The sequence below is a fragment of the Ornithodoros turicata genome, chromosome 1 (assembly GCF_037126465.1).
Source record: "Ornithodoros turicata isolate Travis chromosome 1, ASM3712646v1, whole genome shotgun sequence".
Lineage (NCBI taxonomy): Eukaryota > Metazoa > Arthropoda > Arachnida > Ixodida > Argasidae > Ornithodoros > Ornithodoros turicata.
The window spans coordinates 2,107,852-2,127,723 of NC_088201.1; the positions used below are offsets into that span (position 1 = coordinate 2,107,852).

Here is a 19,872-nt window from a genome sequence, read left to right on the forward strand (position 1 = left end):
CCTGCAAAGGGCTCTTAGGTAGTGCATAATGGAATGTCTGTCCCTTCGTGTTCCATGCATCATCTTCACCAGCTCGCTTGCTTCTTAGCCATTTTTTCGTTGTCGTAGGTAGTGTTGTGATCCAGGATATTCCAAAATCTTGGGATTTTTTCTGGAAACAGTCCCAGGATTTTGGGATTTTTTGCCTTCGGCAGTTCCAGTTCTAAAGTAATCCCCGAATTTTCTCGAAAGAAAATTCCGGGATTTCAGGACTCGAGCAGAATACTGCAAATGCAGAAACTGATGCCGCAACCGTGATGCTGAACTGTGGAATAATTTTCAGTTGTTTAGATTCTGGCACAGATTTGAATGAATTAGAGCCTGAAGTTTTCGGGAAATATTTTTTTCATAATTGGGGGTAAAAATCAGGTAAATAAACATTTGCACTAAATTCGTGCGAATTCGGGTGAAAAAACTTCCAGTATGCTAAATTCGAGGAGAAATCGGGCTCAGTTACTCAAACTAAGTGTAGTGGTTTGGTACAAACGGTGATGGAACTGCATTTGCTGCCAAATAAGTAAGCTTGTGCATTCCTACAGCGATCCCAGTGAGGGCAATTTGCTGGGTGAAAATCGGGTTTCACCCTAAAGAGGCAACCTTCAATTCGGGTTGCAAATTTGGGGAAGAATCGGGTAGAACCCTAAAACTTCAGGCTCTATGAATGATCTACAGTTCTGTGTCTTCAGCTGACTCTGAAGCACCCTAATAGCGTACGCATAGAGTCAACCCTCGATTTATGAACACCCTCGGTTCCCCGAAAAATCGTTCATAAATCGAGGGATTCATAAATCGAAAATTCAGTTAACTGAGTACTATCGAGCAAATGCAACAGTATTTCCGAGTTGGGATTTTGTTTATAATGCCATATATTGTGTAATTTTGCTTTTGACCATGCCTTCTGCTGTATCAATCTCACAAAGAACAGACGTTAGCGCATTCACACTCTGTTTATTATGCAATACTAAATTGTTTAATTTTGCTTTGGACTATGCCTTCCGCTGTGTCAATCTTGGAAATGAGAGATGTCACCACATTCGCACTTGTCTGGTCTCGGATTTCCTCCGGGATTTTTAACCTCCGTTTATTAATCTCCGGGTGACAGCGACCACCTTATTCATCAACTGAGGTCAGGAACACTTGGTCGCACCTTGTGCGACCCCGGAAAACCCGTTTGTTGTTTGGATTTCGAGGGGTTAAGAACCGAGGGTGCAATACATGGAAAACGTTTTGTCCATTCAGGCGTCATTCATAAGACCACGGAATTATCCCTTTGAAGATTTCTGTTGACCTGAACGATCCGTTCATAAATTGAAGGCAAAAACGCTGGGCAACTCCTATTTGGTTCCCAGAAATTCCGCTCATTATTCGAATATCGAGGTTCATAAAACGAGGGAAAAATGAATGGAAAAAGTTTGGTTCCCCGTGCTCGTGTTCATAAAACGAGGGAATTCATAAATCGAAGGTTCATAAATCGAGGGTTGACTGTATTTCCTTCTTTGCGCGGTGCGGTGACAGGCCTTCGATATTTGATACCTGCGACCCACACGCTGGAGTTTCATGCATTGCTTTCCGCGCTCGAGGGGTAGCGTTGGCGTCGAACGGCGTGCGTGGGTCACGAAGAACAGAAAAAAGGAAGGCTGGTGATCACAGGAGTCAGTTTGACTTCTACAATGAGCACGCAGAGTCGGACTATTTATCCTGAATGTGGTTTTACTTGTTGCATGACGAAGATGGACTGGGCACTAGGTGCAGGAGATGTAACAGTACACACAGTAAAACCCGATGATAACGGTATCTCGTATAACGATATCGCTCGTAAAATGATGGTTTATGATTTTACCGTTAAAATATACATTGTTTCTGTGGAGAAACGACCCACGTACAGCGATGGAGACCGTGGTTCCGAGTACAGTCAAACTCCTTTATAGCGAACACCTTTTTAACGAAAATACCACTACAGCAAATTTTTTTGCGGTCCCGCTGGAGCCCTATAGGTCCAATAATGGACATCCTTCTTAACGAAAATACCTTTACTGCAAATTTTTTTTTTGCTGTCCCCTGAGTTTCGTTGTAAAGGAGTTTGACTGTACTCGTATAACGATGTCGGGCACTGTCCCGTGCGCGGAACCTCGCGGCGAAAAAAGCCGCGATAAGATACGGTAGAATCTCGATTATACGAATCTCACGGGGCAGCGGAAAAAATTCGTATAATCCGAAATTCGTATCGAAAGAATAAAACCAAAATGAAAATTGATGCAAGAAAATAGACGGCGACTGTTCATTTTCGAATACCGTCAGTGAAAGGGGTCGGTCGTAACGCTTTTGTGTCTCCGTACTTGGTCAATGCTGCTCAAATTTGCGAGATGATTCAAAAGGCGCAGCATGATTAGGGCCTGACCTTTTCAGGTTTTATTTTTGGCCAAATTCGGGGGGTAAATATCGGGTGATATTTTTCATTTGAAAATTCGGGTGTATTCGGGTTAAATATCGTTACGGCATATTCTGTCGTCAGCAATTCGGGTGATTTTTTATTTTTTTTTAAAATAAAAATTTGTCTTAACATGGAACTAATGTTTAGCGATGTTATCAAACTTTATTTTAATGCACGCTTATGAGTGTGCCACGCGACCCGGATGTTTTCGGGTAGATTCGGGTTAAACCCGAATTTTACAGGTTTCGTTCGGGGGGTAAATATCGGGCGGATACGGGTTTAACCCTAAAAAGTCAGGCCCTAAGCATGATACAGCGCAGGGGAGCATGTCGCCTTAAACTCACGACCTCAGTCGTGTGCAACGGGGATTATTTTGGAGTCGGAGGCGAACGGCGTGATAAGGCACGGCGAGCGTGGTGCCATCTAGTGTGGGGAAAATTGCGAATCGGAGTTGCTCCCCGACTGGTATGGCCCCTGAAGGACGTCCTTTTTCGTGTAGTACATGACTGAAATACTGAAGGCTAATCACAGCGTCGAGTTCTTCATCGAAGGTGGCAGATCTCGGACGGGAAAGACTCGTCTACCAAAAGCGGGGCTGCTTTCCCTCATAGTCCACTGCCTTAACGAAGGTAATTTGTGATCCACTTGCGATGGTCGAGCGACTGTCGCTTGCAATTTTTCAATCACACGATTTTTGTTCTCCCAAGAACTCGTACGAGACATCTACATCGTTCCCATATCCATCAGTTATGAGAAGATACTTGACGGGAACTTTGTCAGCGAACAATTGGTAAGTTTGTGGGATGTTTGGGAGATACCCGTATTGCGGCCTTTGTCTGTACGGTGCAATCCCGTTTATTCTGAATTTCTTCGCTTAAAAACTTGCGGTATCAGCAGCATGGCCGAGCGGGTTAAGGCGTCGCGCTCGTTGGTGTCGTGCCGACTGCGAGGTGGTGGCGGCTTCGAATCCTCCCACTGGCTGTGCTGTCTCAGGTTTTCCCCGGGTTTTCCCGAGACTTTCCAGACGAATGTTGGCACAGTTCCCCCTAAAGCCGGCCCAGGACGCACACTAACCCCCTGTCCCCCACTTGTTCTTGCTGTCCTCTCTCCATCTACCCACATCCGTACACCGCTCATAGCCACAGTTTCTTTGTGGCGCTAATGCGGGATTAAAAAAAAACGGTCGACGCGGCCGCATCTTGTGTTCCCCTATATTTTGAGTAGAGGTGTTTTTTTATATTATCCACCGTATATGACCTGATTTTGGCCCTGTCTTCTCAAACAAACAAGGGATAGAGTGCGTATCGCGAGAGTGAGATGTCCCCTCTCAGTCTCCAACCGGCGACACTGCTACACTCGGGCCTCAAAAGTGCGTTAAAGTAGCACAGAGGTGATTTTTAACACCCAGTTTTCTTCCTATAAAACTGTTAAGTAGGCCAGTAAGATTCACCATGCGAAGTAATTTACACCACAGAGTCATAATTATCGCGGAAATTGAGTTTAAAATACGCCGCAAAAAGCGACCGTGCGCAACGGTGGTGAAGAGCAGTAGCAGCCTGTAATCTGCCTGGAACCTTGCGCTGACGCTATAAGGAGAACGCTCGCTGGTTGGCCTAGAGAAATGTTGTCTGCTACTCCGCTGTCGTCTGCTACTCGGCTGTTCGGGGTTCTGATAAAGCCTTTCTCCTTGCCTCGGTAATGCTTCGGCCACTCCTTCTATCCCCAATTCTCCTGGAGAACTGGCAAAACAGGTTTACGGCGGCTCAAGGACAAGGCGCTGACCCCCACTGACCGGCGAACCAGAACGAGTTCTCCTTATATCGTCATCGGTGACGTGGCGTTATACCTCCTCATCCTCGTTATAGCTGGAGTGGCGAGTTAAGGGTGAATGCGCGGAGCTATGTTTATGTGAGTTTTTTCTGGCAAACAAATTGCACACATCAAGACCTTTCGCGCTATTCGGTATAATGACACACACACTTTCATCAGATGTCTTAATCTGAAATTTTTTTGGATGGCCCTCTGTACACCTTTAAGGAAATGGGGAATGAACGGGCCTCTCGTATAGTATTTCCAACGTCACACAAGTCCTAGCGAGCCATAGTGCGTCTTCAATGCAGCTAGTATGTGCTGCCACCTGCCCTCATTCAGAGCAGCTCCCTTTATCGCGTAATTTTTCTTTATTCGAACAAATCTTCGGTCCCACGGAGGGAAAGAATGCTAGGGAGACAGAGTGACGTAATGCTGAGAAAAGTCTCAAGTTCTCCCGTCGCCATTTGTTACGGGCAGGCAGTCCCCTCTGATGTCTTAATCTGAAATTTTTTTTGGATGGCCCTCTGTACTCCTTTAATGGGATTGCACTGTACTGTTACCCGCACAAGGTCTCTGTAGAAATTGACCCAATTTCTGTCACAGCATGAGATCAGTGTGTTAGGTACATTCCAGATTTAGGATTGTTTGTGCTTAGCTCCTGTTTCCATGTGTGCTCATATTTTCAGGGCGAACCAAAGGTGATGGAAAGTTTCACAGCTGCTCTGCGGTCAATATGGCGCATCCTTCACTCAAATTATGGGAATGTGCGTGTGGACTTCTGTCAGCCGTTCTCCCTCAGGGTCAGTGTGTAGTATGCGTATTATTAAATATTGAACTCCAGGGATGATGCCCTCGTCCCTGAACGTGAGCCGTGAACATTCCTGAACTTTACCCATTGACAACCGCCAGGCTGTGATGGGCAAAGTACAGTGGAACCCCTATATAACGAAAGTGAAAGTGACGGCACTTTAATTCGTTAAATAGAATTATTTGTTGAACGAAATATGTCCAGAAAAAAAATGGCCCAAGCGCCGACCCACGCGCCCCATTCCATGCTATGCCGTCATAAGACTGGTGTAAAGGCATGGAACGCACGCTTATTATTGAATGTTGCACAATTTTCGATGAGTACAAACGTCGTCGCCATACTTGCCGTTCAGGAGTACCGTATTTTCACGCGTATTAGCCGCGGCTTATGTGCGATTTTTTTTTTCTCACTGGCGCCCTGCGGCTTATCCACCGGTGCGGCTTATCTGATGACTATTTTTTCCTAGTATTTTCCCTATACGCCGATTTTAACTAAAGGGCCGAGAGTGCCTCTGGAACAGCACTGCCCTGCAGATGCACGAACAGTGCGTAACAGGGACGGGTCCACATTCGAGTAGATTAATCTTCCTGGTGCATTCCCCCAAGCAGCTTTAAGGAAAGTGGTGACAGTGATTCACGTCTTCTGGAAGATCACTGACCCATCAGTCCACGAAACCCCCCCCCTCCCCCCCCACAAGGGCACAATCCGATCTTGGTAGAACTCCAGAACTGACCTCCTCTGTTGTACACTGTGCCGATCCCGGAGTATGGACCACAGGGTTTATGGCCTTCTCTATGGTCTCCTTTGTCGCACAAATCAGTCGTCTCGTATTGCCCGCGGCTTATCTGCGGGTGCGGCTTATCTGCCAGAAAATTTTCAAAACGTCCCAAAAAACGCGTCCTGCGGCTTATCTGCGGTGCGGCTTATACGCGTGAAATTACGGTACACGAAAAACGTTTTGCGTAAACCATAATTCCCGATGTGGCGAGCACAGGGTGTTCGTAAGTCAAGGATAGGTAGAGCCTGAAGTTTTAGGGTTTTACCCCGATTCTTCCCCGAATTGTGCACCCCGAATTGAAGGTTGCCTCTTTAGGGTGAAACCCGATTTTTACCCGGCAAATTGCCCTCACTGGGATGTCTGTAGGAATGCACCAACTTACTTGTTTGGCAGAAAAATGCAGTTACAGCACCGTTTGTACCAAACTGCTACAGTTAGTTTGAATAACTGAGCCCGATTTCCCCACGAATTTAGCGTACTGGAAGTTTTTTCACCCGAATTTGCATGAATTTAGTGCACCTGTTTATTTACCCGATTTTTACCCCCCGAACGTAGGAAAAAATATTTCCCGAAAACTTCAGGCTCTATCAGGATAGGGCGTCTTTTTTTTTGGCCATGGGCACAACATTGATTATTGCAAGTTCCTCATCAACTGACAAAAGTTAGACCGCACCAATCACTAGGGCCCGGGATTTTAGGCATTTGCCTATAAATGCCTATAAATGCATAAATGCAACATTTTGGGGGCTGCATGCCTTTTTATCCGCTCTATCAAATTGTGGCCTTCTTTACTATTTTTAGATGCCATAACAGCCCTTTTTAGGGGTGAAAGTGCATGTGCACCTTTCAGGCTCATGATGATTGAAACATTTTGCTTTTCGTTTCTGCGTGTTTGCGCCTTTTGTTCTTTTTTTGCATTCGGTTTTCTTTGTTACCTTGGTTTGCTGGTTTGATATTTGATCAAAAGATTTGCCCTGTCTTCGCCTCTTTCAGAAATTAATTGTACATATATGTCTCATGACAGCTGTTCAATGGGACAAGATTGATACATTTTTTTGCTTTCAAATTTTGTTTCAAATTTGCGTTCCGGTTTGAACCGGTTCAAACTGGTTCGAACCTCTACCTTTTCTGCTCTAGACCCGAACCTGAACTGAACCCTCCAAAAATCACTGTTCCAATCCCTGGTGGCGGGTAGTATAACCGCTAGTGGGCTCATCGTTCGCCCACTCCATCACGTGCCTGGCATTTCTGGAAATTTTGAATTGCTTGAAAAAAAACTGTTTCTTCGGGTTTTTTCACTGAAAATTGGAAAAAATTGAAACAAACGCGGTTGCTGCTTTGCATTGCCGGCCAAGCCACGGCATATAATGAGCTAGAAACTTGAGTAGTGTTCATCCTCTAGGCATAAATGCAGAGCAGAGCATCCCATGATACTGCTGTCTACTCAGCGATAGGTAAGCAGAACAACCCGTCCACTCCGACGAGAACTCCGACATTATGTGAACGCGATGGCGATCTCCTGGAGCTGCCAGACGGAGCACTGAGTTGGTGGTTTTTGGCGGATTACAGGTACCTAAGGCACTGTTGGCGGGTTGGAACGCATTGAAGGCACGTAAAATATAAATTTTTGAATTTTGTCGCCTGGAAATTTTGGGCTATTTTTCCGGAGACGAGGAAAAAAAAAACAAAATTTCCGTTTTTTTTTTTCCGGGGCTTTGCATCTCTATACATGGCAGGGAAAATGGCTAGAACCATAAGTGTGCCTACTATAGGAGGAAGGGTTAAAGGAATTTAAGCGAATGGTTCAGGAAGTCGATGAAGACTCGAAGACTTTCTGAAATGTTTGCAGTTTACTAAGCTGTATCCTGGAAAACGTCCTTGTGCACAACGAAGGACAGTAATTTTCCAGAAAATTTTGGCAAATAATAATGAGTATAGTTGCAAAAACAAATGTAAATAAAATATAGTCAACGTCCATCATCGTAACGTGCGAGTGGTATGTGACATCTAACATAGCGAAACCTCAAACACCAAATGTGTCAAACTGTGACTCTATCACCAACATAAAAATGCCATGAATTGCGCAATCAAATTACTGCAAAGCACCGATATGCTTCTCAATGGAAACAGCCAGTGAGAGTTTTGAGAGGCCCCTAGAGAGGTTCTGCGAAAATCGATTGTAAAAGAGGGCATTACGATGTATACCTAGGGCCTGACTTTTTCGGGTTTTATTTTTGACCAAATTCGGGGGGTAAATACCGGGTGATATTTTTCATTCGAAAATTCGGGTGTATTCGGGTTAAGTCCCGTTACGGCATATTCTGTCGTCAGGAATTCGGGTGTATTCGGGTGATTTTTTTTTGTTTAATAAAAATTTGTCTTAACATGGAACTAATGCTTAGCAATGTTATCAAACTTTATTTTAATGCACGCTTATGAGTGTGCCACGCGACCCGGATGTTTTCGGGTAGATTCGGGTTAAACCCGAATTTTACAGATTTCGTTCGGGGGATAAATATCGGGCGGATACGGGTTTAACCCTAAAAAGTCAGGCCCTATGTATACCTGTAGGTAGATAGTTACATATGATGATGTTTGTCTGATTAGCATTGAACTACCTACTAGGAATTCCTGATGTCGTCCAAGGTTCAGACAGTGGAGAGCGCCGTGCAGGCATGTCCTCTTGTTCCCAGCAGTTCCGATACGAGCACCCCAAGGTTTCGCAACTCCTCAAGCTGCAATTCCTTGTCCAGCAACGACAGCATGCCTGAGGACCAGAGGCACGTCGTGCAGAGCCTCGCAAACCACGTCGTCTATCGTGAGTGGGGCTCTTTCGATAGCGTATTTCCTCCGATAATTATTGCATTATTAACCCATTAGCTTCGGCTGATCCAGGGAAAAGGGCCAAAGTGCAAGAATCATTCCCGTAGATGGTGACAGTGTATACCGCATAGATTGAGAAGTTACCCGTAAAAAAGAACTTGTTACAAGTTACCGTGTGCAAAATGTAACTAAGTTAATAACGAAGTTCTTCAGCCTGAAATGTAACTCGCAGTTACTGAGTTACTTAAAAAAAAGGAATGAGTTACTTTCAAGTTACTTTGGACACAAAATAGCATTACGCAGGAGCAGTGCGCATGAGCAGTTGAGGTAGACATTGAGTTGCCTGTGGAGGAGTGCGACACGCTTAGTTCCTGTGGGCGCACAATGGTTCAGCTTCATTTCAGTGGCAGTGGTTCTGAATTACTGAATAAAATACTGTAATTGATTGAATATCACGTTTTATGGCAAAAAAATGCCATGAAGGAACCGGAGAGAAAGCACGAAAACATGTGGACGTGAGTGAAAAGCGAGTTAAAAGTAACTTGGAACTTAGCTTAAGTTACTTTGGCAAAGTTACGCGAAAAAGGAACGAGTTCCTCTGAAAGTTACCACGGCGCAAAAGTACTGAGTTAAGTTACAAGTTACCCAAAAAAGGAACTTAATTACAGTAACTTCGAACTCTGGTATACCGTATTTACTCGCGTATAAGATACTTTTTTTTTTTACCCAAAACATCGTGCCATTGAGGAGGTCCCACTTTATTCCGAGATATCTGCGGCAATCTCCCCGGAATAAAATGTCGCGACTCTCCCACATAAAATGGTCTTCCGTTCTCTCAAGCACGGGTGAAATGCTCCTCAGTGTCCGTCACAATCGTCGTTCATCACTCTGGCACCAGGTGCTCCACCTGGTTGACTGTGTGATACGAGCGCGCTGTGCCGGCTGGTGCCGCACAAGACGAATCCGGTTGCGCTACTAAAGTCTGGGGGTCTGTTGAATGTGCGGGGAACAGTGCCAGCATTTCGGCACTCAAGTTTGGGTGCGCTCAATACACGAGTGTGTCCAATGTGTGAGCAAATACGGTAATTCTGACACTGCTGAAATTCACCAGAGAATTTAGCATCTTTGTGGAAGTGTGTGCGTATGGGTGCTAGCAGTGTTCATAGGTGGGTGAAACACTTCAAATATTGGAACACACCAGCATAGAAAATCAGCCTCGGAGTGGCCTTCGTATAATCGTGCCCCAGAGGGAAGCTCGCCTCGGGACGGCTCTGGGTAGCGGGGATGAAAAAGTATGGGCACTGGAATTCGGGACGATATGAGCTCCACAAAGACAAATAGACTTATTTGACGACCTGTATTCTCGCAAATTTGTTCTTGCCAAGCATTTCTACAATTGAAATGCCACTTCAACATGGGTAGTTTGTTCGCGTAATGTATCACTTGACATTGCAGATACCTGCTTTCACAAAACCAGCACGTATTGTGACACCGCCGGCAGTGTCATGAACCGCCGATCCCCCAATTTCAGCTTTCGTCCGCTTCCGCACTAATTCGCGAAATTAAGGTCCCGCAAAATATTCCCCGAATGCACTGTTACAGTACGTCGCACCAAACGTTTCAAGCCCAAAGCTCTTGTCGTCTGCTTCGATGCACCCATTTGAGAGGGGAGTGCGTCTGACACTCCGGAGTGCACTGACCGCGCATGTGTCGCGTTAAGCGAGTGGTGTATGAAACACTCCCGCCCCGGGTGCCTACTTAATGCACCCAGTGCTGTTTGGAGTTTTTGGGTTAAGAAATTGCATAAATTATGTGAGTGTGCAGCAATGTGGATCAGACGTGAATGTGATGTGGACATGCTTCTTTGTGCAGAATCTTCAAAGTCCTTAGCACTGATGAGTACCAACCTGGTGGCCTTATTGTTTCTCACGAAACACAGAAAAGTAAGCCACTTTATTGTCACAGACAAGATGGCAGGGAGGCAGGAGAGCTGGTGATGACGGACATCCATAATCGAAACCCTGAGACTGAGAGTTTGAGATTTGTGATGCCTGTGTGTCCCTCAGTCTCAGGGTTTCGATTTTGGATGCACTTCATTGTTACTGTAGTTGATGCAGTCAACAACCAAAAACTGGCTCGGAACATTCGAAACCAACTTATCAATGACACTGTCATAGCTTTATATGTGTACCGAGAGAGAGAGAGCGGTCTAAACTCTGCTTTTTATACAGGGTGGAACGTTACAGCAGTTAGTGCACAGTTTAAGCTGGCTGAGGAGCGAAGTATTCCAGCGTGAGCATCAAGTGATGTGCGGCCACGACAACGCTGAGGTTGTGAGGCAAGCCTGCTCACTCCTTGGCAAGGATCTGGTCCGCCTGGAAACAATCCAGATGGAGTGGACGTCGGAGGGAGCTACTGAAAACAACAACCTTCGCATTGTGTTTTACCACCCGACACTGCACCTGCCGCACGTCCTGGAACTGCAGTATTACGCCAATGCTGCATTGCCCGTCTTTCTTAACGAAAGCATTGCTGGTGAGTGGTGCTTGAAAACCTGCTGCACGTTCATATATACAATAAAATGCATCAGACGGATCTATCGAATACGACAGCTTGATTCCCCTTTCAGCCACTTGTTCAAAACGGTGGATTGGTGCTGCATTTTACGACGGGAGTGCTGATAAGGGAGAACGCGGCCTAGATACGTAAACCGTTATTACGATTCGACATTATTCACCTCCAAGTTCAACACACTTGGCTCATTACTCCTGAAAAAATAAATCCGACATCTGCTCTCCGAAATATGCTTCGGCAGCTCGTATCGTCTTTCTTTTCAAGCTTTCTTTAAGGTTTTGGAACACAAAATAGTCCGATGGGGCGGGACACGGTGAGTATGGCGGATGTTCAGTGCGTTCATATTGTAAGTCCTTCAGAACCTGCATTGTCTTGCCTCTTTGTGCAGCTGGTGCAGATGGATGTTGAGCCCAACCCAGTGTCGCATATCACAAATCCGAGTGGAGAAAATATTTGCTGTCATCCGCACCATTTTGTTGGCTGTGTTGTCAGCAGGAAGGGTCTCGATCCCCGTAAAGCAGCGAGGCTTACTTGCTTTGCCAACCGCGAGTGCGCGCGTTTGTGCCGACCATTACGGTGTGGTGGTTCTGTGTTCCCCTTTCCCCTGGCACAAGTATCACTTTTCCAAGTTCCGAAGTCCGAAGTTTAATGCAGGCAATAAATCACTTTTGGAAGTAACGGTCTGGTAAGTAACTGTGTAACTGTAAGTGAACTTAACACTTAATAAGTAAATGTGTGGTGTCTCTGACGAGGTAGCAACACGCATCCAGGTGCGGGAGGTGAGTGCAGCCGGGCAACCTTGTTCGAGTAAACCGGTGCTACACGTTCCATGTTCAAATTTATTTATTTTATTTATTTATTTATTAGTCATGTCTATTGGAAAATACATACATATTTACGTACAGATGGAGAACCCATTAGGAAACAAATTACCGGGCGTTTTCCCCCATTGAAATACACTTTGCTTTGACGTGACCCAAGCACCGGTTCGAATTATCCGCAAGTTGGAATCGAGAGTTTTCGAATTGACACGATTGCACTCTATTACATGAGTATGTTGCTCGTATGAACACTCGTGTTACTGGCAGACGGTTCTCAACTGCTGACTGTTTCTTATTGGATAGCTGGTCTGTGGGAGTTGTCAAAAATCTAGTTTGATAACTAATTTTAATGATACCATTCGAATCTGAAAATCTGACGTTGGAGGGTTCTTCGTCTGCGTGTGCTCAGACTTGTGCCCGTTACTCGAAAAAAAAAAATTGATTACCGTACCAATTACTCGACTCCAAATGTAATTGAGTAACGAGCAGAAAAGTAACGCATTACTCCGGTCGTTACTCTGCATTCAGGCAAATTATACCCGTCTTTGCGTGCCTCGGAAAAGGATAAGAAAAAGAAAAGTTTCAACAGCGGAACAGCTGAAATCACACGCAAAACGAACACACACGCACAAAAAAAAAAGAAAACACACACACACACACACACACAAAAAAAAACGGGTATGCCAAGTAGATCTGTAAGTCTAATGTATTTATCTCCTGGGAAGACGTTGACCCGGTTGTGGAAGAACATTGCATGGAACTTCCCCATGACTCACTAAACCTCCAAAAGGTTCAGGTACCATCTTACTGGTGTAGGAAGAGATTAGGGAGAGAGACCCTGAAATTCCTGTTATTACAATGATGTCGTTACAGTGACCTCTGCTTGCTATAGTAGAACGGCCCAACAAAGGCTGACGAAACCAGGGGCTTGACTTGGGGCAGAATATCTGGAAGATAAGTTAATCTGTGCTGGAAAAGTAATTGATTACTGGAAAAATTACTTTGATCGTAAAGTAACTGATTACTTGAAAAATTACCCAAAAAAGTAATGGATTCCAAGTAACGCGTTACGCACAAGTCTGCGTATGCTTGACACGGGTTGGTTCATGGAACTGGGAAAAGTGCTCCTCTCTGTCTTTCGAGTGTTTTCATAAATTCCTCCTTACTTTCAGCAACTGCCGTGTACGCCATTGCCGGAGAAAAACTGCCATTATTCAGGGGATCTGACAATGAAGTGGTGTTTCCAAGAAACCAGTTGGCTGCGAGGATAGAGCTTCTGTTTAACGTGCTACAGTTTGAGTTCATCTTAACACTGGTAATACGACGCTCTTTACAATATTAGTTTGTCCGAGTTAACGAGGTTCTACCGTACGTGGCAATAGGTGGGATCATATGCTATGGGCTTCATGGCATTTGAATTAAACGGATACAGTGCTTCTGGATGCCGTTTGTTCACGTACCATGTTCTGCTATTCCTTACAGCCGTGCAGAAACAGTCACACGACCATTGATGACGCCATAGACAAGTTGGTGAACAACAGTCTGCTTTCCATCTGCATGGTGAGTTTATGTTCCAAGTCTAAGTTTTTGAGGGCTCGTATGGACCCTAGAAATCCTTGAAAGACAGGTAGCTGGAGAAAAAGTGAGCATAATGCTAGATGAATCACTGGATGTAAATATTCGTGTGCCTTATCATGAAATTGAGTGAATTTCACATACTCATTGCTCATTGATGACATCAAAAAGTGACGTTTACATGGCAAATTTTGAAGTTCAGTTCTTGAGAGCCAAGATAATAAAGTTCAAACTAAATTATGTTCGTATCACAAGGTGGGAAAACCTAGTAATAGCAAACACCACTGAGTGCACACCACTAGGTGGCATAGTTTTTCAATGTACTTTTGTGACGCGGTTACTGGGACACCCTGTATATATGGGTTGTTTGGGTCACTTGCGTTTCCCCGTATTGAAACCATCCCATATTTGAGCACAAATAAAATTGATCCCCAATAAGATCCCCAGAAATGGTCAAAGCTGAAGGGATGCACCGCGGCGTACCTTGAGTCCTTAAAGTAGCACAGAAGTCATTTTTAACACCCTGTTTTCTTCCTATAAAACTGTTAAGGAGGCCAGTAAGATGCACCATGCCAAGTAATTCACACTAGAGCACTGCACGGGCCCGGGCCCCCGACCCGGCCCGGGCCCGACCCGGCCCGCGGGCCGGGCTGGGCTTGTTATTGGCTGTGTGCTCCGGGCCGACAAATATGTTCCCGAGAGTCAGGCCCGGCCGGGCCACGCAGCTAATTCCACACATTGGAGACGCATTAGTTCATATCATCATGCGCTTGCGTCATTCCTGTGCATATTTTGCAAAGACAAGCAAAGGGTACTGCATTATGCATATGATTCGACCCTCTAGAACATTCTCCAAGCCACTTTACATTGCTCCTCACTCCTCACATATTTCACAATCACTTTGGCAAAGCTTGGTGAGAGGGATAGGGACTGGGAGAAGCAGTTTGTCGACAGCATGCTCTATCTCCGCAAAATCTTGACAGTGTAACGATAACGCCCCGTGCGTTCTGGATTTAATTTGGTCTCGTGCGGTTACGGTGTTAAACCGCCATCACTTGTATGTTTGTCTTCTCTCCGTATAAATTTACTTATAAATTTGTTTGATAATCGCCAGAAACGCGTACGTCGCGGCTGGAAATACTAGGCCGGGATCTACTCGCCGGGTCACCGGGCCGGGCCGGGCTCTATTTGCTTAGACGCCGGGCCGGGCCGGGCTCTAGTCACTGGGTCACCGGGCCGGGCTGGGCCGCATAACAATATGAAGGTCCGGGCCCGGGTCGGGCCGGGCCATTTTTCGATGCGCCCGGGCCGGGTCGGGCCCGGAAAAGTCGGCCCGTGCAGTGCTCTAATTCACACCACAGAGTCATAATTATCGCAGAAATTGAATTTAAAGTACGCCCCAAAAAGCGACTGTGCGCAACGGCGGTGAAGACCAGTACCAGCCCGTGATCTGCCTGGAACCTCGCGCTGACGCTATAAGGAGAACGCTCGCTGATTGGTCTAGAGAAATGTTGTCTGCTACTTCTCTGTCGTCTGCTACTCGGCTGTTCGGGGTTCCGAAAAAGCCTTTCTCCTGGCTCGGTAATGATTCGGCCGCTCCTTCTATCCCCGATTCTCTGGAAGAACTGGCAAAACTGGTTTACGGTGGCAAAGGGACAAGGCGCTGACCCCCACTGACTGGCGAAGTAGAACGAGTTCTCCTTATAACGTCATCGGTGACGTGGCATCATACCTCCTCCTCCTCGTAATACCCAGAGTGGCGAGTTAAGGGTGAACGTGCTGAGGCATGTTTATGTGAGTTTTTTTTCTGGGAAACAAATTGCACACATCAATACCTTTAGTGCTATTTGGTAAAATGACGCACATACTTTCCAAACGTCCTAATCTGAAATTTTTTTGGATGACCCTCCGTACTCCTTTAAAGCTGTGTCTTGTACAGCTCAGTTTCTCACTTTCATTTTCACCTCCGTGACGCTACACTGCTAGAAATTAATGAGGAGCATTTTCTTGGTGCAGACGTACATTGACAGCTACCAGAAACCTCGTTGATAATTTGGCTATGGAAGAATCTATGTTCCTGCCTTCGAGTAAAAATTCTGACCATTTTTTTTATGGCTCCCCCCACCCCACGCGCACGCACACGCAAAAATAGAGTTGTCGACTGTACGTGATATTAGAATGTGCAACCCCAGGACCCCATGAACTATGCAAGTACTCATCATCGTAAGTGGGCCTCCTCAGTGGCATCGACGCTGGGCTGGGAGCAAGACGAAGACGGTGACCTCAAGACCTCATTCTCTAATGAGCAACAGTTGAAAGTAAGTGGCTTCCGGAAAATACTTTGAATGTGTAGTATCTCGTGGACAGCCATATGGTTAGGGAGTGACTTTTTCGGGTTAAACCCGATTCCGCCCGGTTATTCCCCCCTCCGAACCAACCTCCGACCAATTCGGGTTAAACCCGATTTCTCCTCGAATTCCAGTCGCTACGAAATCCTCGAGTGACGTTTCCACTGAAGACGAACAAAGATTGCCACATCTAACGCGTGTAAGAATGGGTCACTTACTTTCCATCCAATACACCCAGGTGTGTCAACACTGTCTATGCCTTCGGGGATTACCACTGGAAGGTCACGATCCCGCAAAAAAAAAAAAACGATAAAAGAGAGATTAGGAAAGGACTTAATAGACGAGAGGAGAAACAAAAACACCCGAAGGCACAATTATAGCCCGATTTCTCCCCGAATTAGATTTTAAAATAGTGCCCGATTTTTAACCCCCCGAATCTGAGTAAAGCATTTAACCCGAAAAAATCACTCCCTACATATGGTTTATCTGTTTGATCGACGCGTGCGTGCGCATGCAAAAAGCTGGTTTGTTCTTTTTATGGTCTTTAAAAGCTATTGGACTGAATGCCTTACTTAGCAAATCCTTTTTGTTTTCAATCTGAGGTGGTGCTCACAGAAGACACTCTCGGCATGCTGGAATTCCTTCGTTCTGTGCTGGCAAGCTACGTCGAAGCGTACTGGGTCGTGGCATGTTCTCTGTTGAAACTGGTGAATAAGCAAATGGAAGGTGTGTGTGTGCGTGTTGTGATACGCACTAATGTTTGGCAACGTGCCAGTAATAACGCGGAGTAATTAGAGCTACGGTGACATTTATTTACAGAGAAAATGTTCTTTCGAGAGATTCAGAAAGTGGCTCAAGACAGGTTGCATCAGGGCCTTCTCTGCTTTGGTAAGGAATACGAACGGACTTTTTAAGCGTGCGCAAACTTGGAAAATTTTCTCCCGCAAATGGAATGTGGAGAATATTTGTTCAATTGGTTGAGAAGAGACATTTCCTTTCGAGCAAATGTTCATTGTGTGAACGAAACCTTGCGAAGAGATGGGAATGTGCTGTGCTGTAACGGCACTTGCGCGCATTCATATTCTGAGGATAATGATAAATTGACCATTGCCAGTGATGGAACTGCTGCGCCAGAAAAACTGGTTGTGCTAAAAGCTGCTACTAATGTGTGTCTTTCTGACTTTTGCCATGTTTGCTCTAAGGACTGCATGCAATGAAAGCGAAAGCGAAAACGAAACTGAAAGTTGTACGGTTGGGCATACCTGTTGCGCATACCTGTCGGCTGATCAGGAGACTTCCTGTGCGGCTCGCCTTTCGGCCGCTCCTGGCTACCATCGACTTCTACTTTCACGCGTGATGCCCAGTTACACGGTATTCTAAAGTAACTAAAGCAACTTTTGGCTAAAATATGCATTCATTTGATACATCGTATTGATTCTACAGTCTGACTTGTTCACCGTGCATACGAAGTGCACTGCTTTGTGCTTAGTAACAAATTGTAACAAAGTTCAAACTTGGCAAAGCGATACACACCGTCTGATTCCTAACAATGAGCGAGCCTCGCGAGTGTGTACGATTTCCCGTACACAATTTCATGATTTCACGCGCATAGTAATCCTGTCTTGTTGTCACCGTATTCGAAATGCGATGGCACTTTTCAAGCCCTTTCAGTTCCGAGCAATGTAAACAAACAAACAAGAAAACACGCATCGCTCAATGAGGCTTTCGGCGGACTCCAGAGGCGCCAGTTTTAAAAAGAAAGGAACAAACGGGGTTGGTGGATTCCAAAGATTCGATTCGCCGTTCTGGGCACTAGGCTTCGGACTCCTGAATCTTGAATACCTGCCCAGGATTCGTGGAATCGAGGATTCGGTCGGCATATCCCCACCAAAACCCAATATTTGGGTACTCCAAAATGCTTCCAAAGTGCATATTTTGATGCTCCAAAGTGCTCAGAAATGCATATTTTGATGCTCCAAAACTTGCCCAAAATTACATTTTGGGAGTAGCATCGCTGGTTGCTAGATTTGAGCTTGTTCGCTATTGTTTACTGTGTCCCCCCCGCCCCTTAATTTAGAATAAACTGCTGCCGACTGACCCAACTTTCTACACTGAGAGCTGGATGATATGCGTTTGAAAGGCATATTTTGAGTGCATTTTCGATAGCTGCAGAGTTTATTTGTAGCGCGTCACACATGATGGACTCCTGCGCCGTCGGCAGCTATGTCTCTCAGTACAAATTTGAGCGACGTATGGTAGGGTCATACTGGACAGTTAATTGCTACTTGGCTTTGAAGCTTTTATGTGGCTGCGTCATACTGTTGGGAAGAAGGCCCTGGGACTCTGCGGCTCTAATCTAAACTTGCATTCTCAATGCGCCCATATGCTGTACTGGTATCTCCTAGTGCCAGGATCAATGAATGGCAAGAGGCCAGCTTTGGCCCACCAATTTGTCTCCTGGGTAGTTCCGAGGTTGCTGGTTTGAAACTGGCTGAGGATGCCAGCAACTTGATGGTTGCTTAAGCACACAGGGGTTGATGAGGTTTTAAAGAGCTCCCTGTGAGTAGAAAATCAAACAACATGATCACATTTGTCTTGTGACAAAAAAACGTGAATTACTAATTCCTGCCTCAGAGCGTTGTGTCCCTAGGAGATAGTCTCTGTACCCATCTGCAGTGCCATCTGCAGAAACTAGTTGCCACGCACATTGTTGTGCTCCGAAAGAATAGACAAATGTGTTTTTAAAATTTTTTGCTATTTGTTCCTTCTCACCTCTGATCAACCACCACAGAAGAAAGCTTCGCTGCTGAAACTCTCCGCAACGCAGTGAAGCTCTTCGAGCAGTGGAAAATCATCGAACACTACAGGCAGGACTGTGTGCGCATCCTTTACCTCGGTGAGCGCTGGAATTCGGACGACGCCATTGACTCTGTTATAACGCTTGTCGGCGACTTCAAGACGTGAGAGACGTGCATTTTTGGGCAGCTCGGTAGTTTGTGCGGACCTTTTTTGAGATGATTCCCGGAAGAGTGTGTTCGAAGACAGTTTGGAACCGACACACCAGCTACCTACGCACCTTTCGGCTTTTCACTCTTATTGTTGGAACTGGCCAGTGTACAGTTACTGCACAGTACAAAACAACATGTGTATGCGTGTGCTTGCGTGGAATGCGGACTATCGTATGGAAAGAGGTGTGCATGTTAGGCGCAAAAAAGTTGCGATCAAGTATGACCATCTTAAGACTACATTGTGAGTTTGAGTTTCAAGTTGAACAAGTATTTGGAGAAGACATTTATGTTTACGTAAAGTCCCACATTTGGGTTTCTGACGGCCTTTTGAGCAAATTGCACCCGCACATAACGAAACGTGTATTCCTTTATTACGAGTGATATATTTATGTAAGGGTAATATTCCACTGTCATCCTCATAAGTGCCTCACCATGTAGGCACGAGAGCCTGCCTTCAACGCAGCTGTACCAGCCTTCGAGAGTACTCGAGACAGAATAATAAATTTCACTTGATTCCACTTATCGAAAAGCACCATGCACGTGACTGTTGAAAGTTAAGGGGGAATCACTTCTGAGCAAGACAATAGAGAAAGTTTGTTCGCACACCGCTCAGAAACTGCGTAAAATACAGTCAAAACAGAAGTACTGGCGCGTTCCCCTTGCTTTGCCCTCGTCGATGACACATTTTGTAGAATTCCGGGACTATCCGTCGATTTGTATTGAGCCCGAATTTGCAAATGTTTTAGTGCGCGACACTCTATCGAGATGGCAGCACATGTTCGAGTCGCACCAAACTCTAATTTATTAAAAAATCAACGGCTCAACCTTGTCCTCTAAAAAATATGTCATTGACTA

At 45.5% G+C, this 19,872-nt stretch overlaps 1 protein-coding gene across 2 annotated transcripts in view; it reads left to right on the top strand.

Moving 5' to 3' along the window:
• The window catches only part of LOC135377290 (glycerol-3-phosphate acyltransferase 1, mitochondrial-like), a 64,851-nt gene extending 45,312 nt beyond the window's left edge, over positions 1–19,539 (top strand). For both annotated transcript variants that reach the window (XM_064609610.1, XM_064609609.1), the window contains exons 11-22: positions 2,970–3,099; positions 3,178–3,260; positions 4,969–5,082; positions 8,494–8,686; positions 10,564–10,634; positions 10,923–11,226; positions 13,259–13,401; positions 13,569–13,646; positions 15,854–15,979; positions 16,612–16,735; positions 16,829–16,897; positions 18,801–19,539. In XM_064609610.1, the coding sequence (XP_064465680.1) occupies positions 2,970–3,099; positions 3,178–3,260; positions 4,969–5,082; positions 8,494–8,686; positions 10,564–10,634; positions 10,923–11,226; positions 13,259–13,401; positions 13,569–13,646; positions 15,854–15,979; positions 16,612–16,735; positions 16,829–16,897; positions 18,801–18,973 (1,608 nt within the window). In that variant the 3' untranslated portion in view covers positions 18,974–19,539. The remainder of the gene's footprint in view (positions 1–2,969; positions 3,100–3,177; positions 3,261–4,968; positions 5,083–8,493; positions 8,687–10,563; positions 10,635–10,922; positions 11,227–13,258; positions 13,402–13,568; positions 13,647–15,853; positions 15,980–16,611; positions 16,736–16,828; positions 16,898–18,800) is intronic.
• The last annotated feature ends 333 nt before the right edge of the window (positions 19,540–19,872 follow it).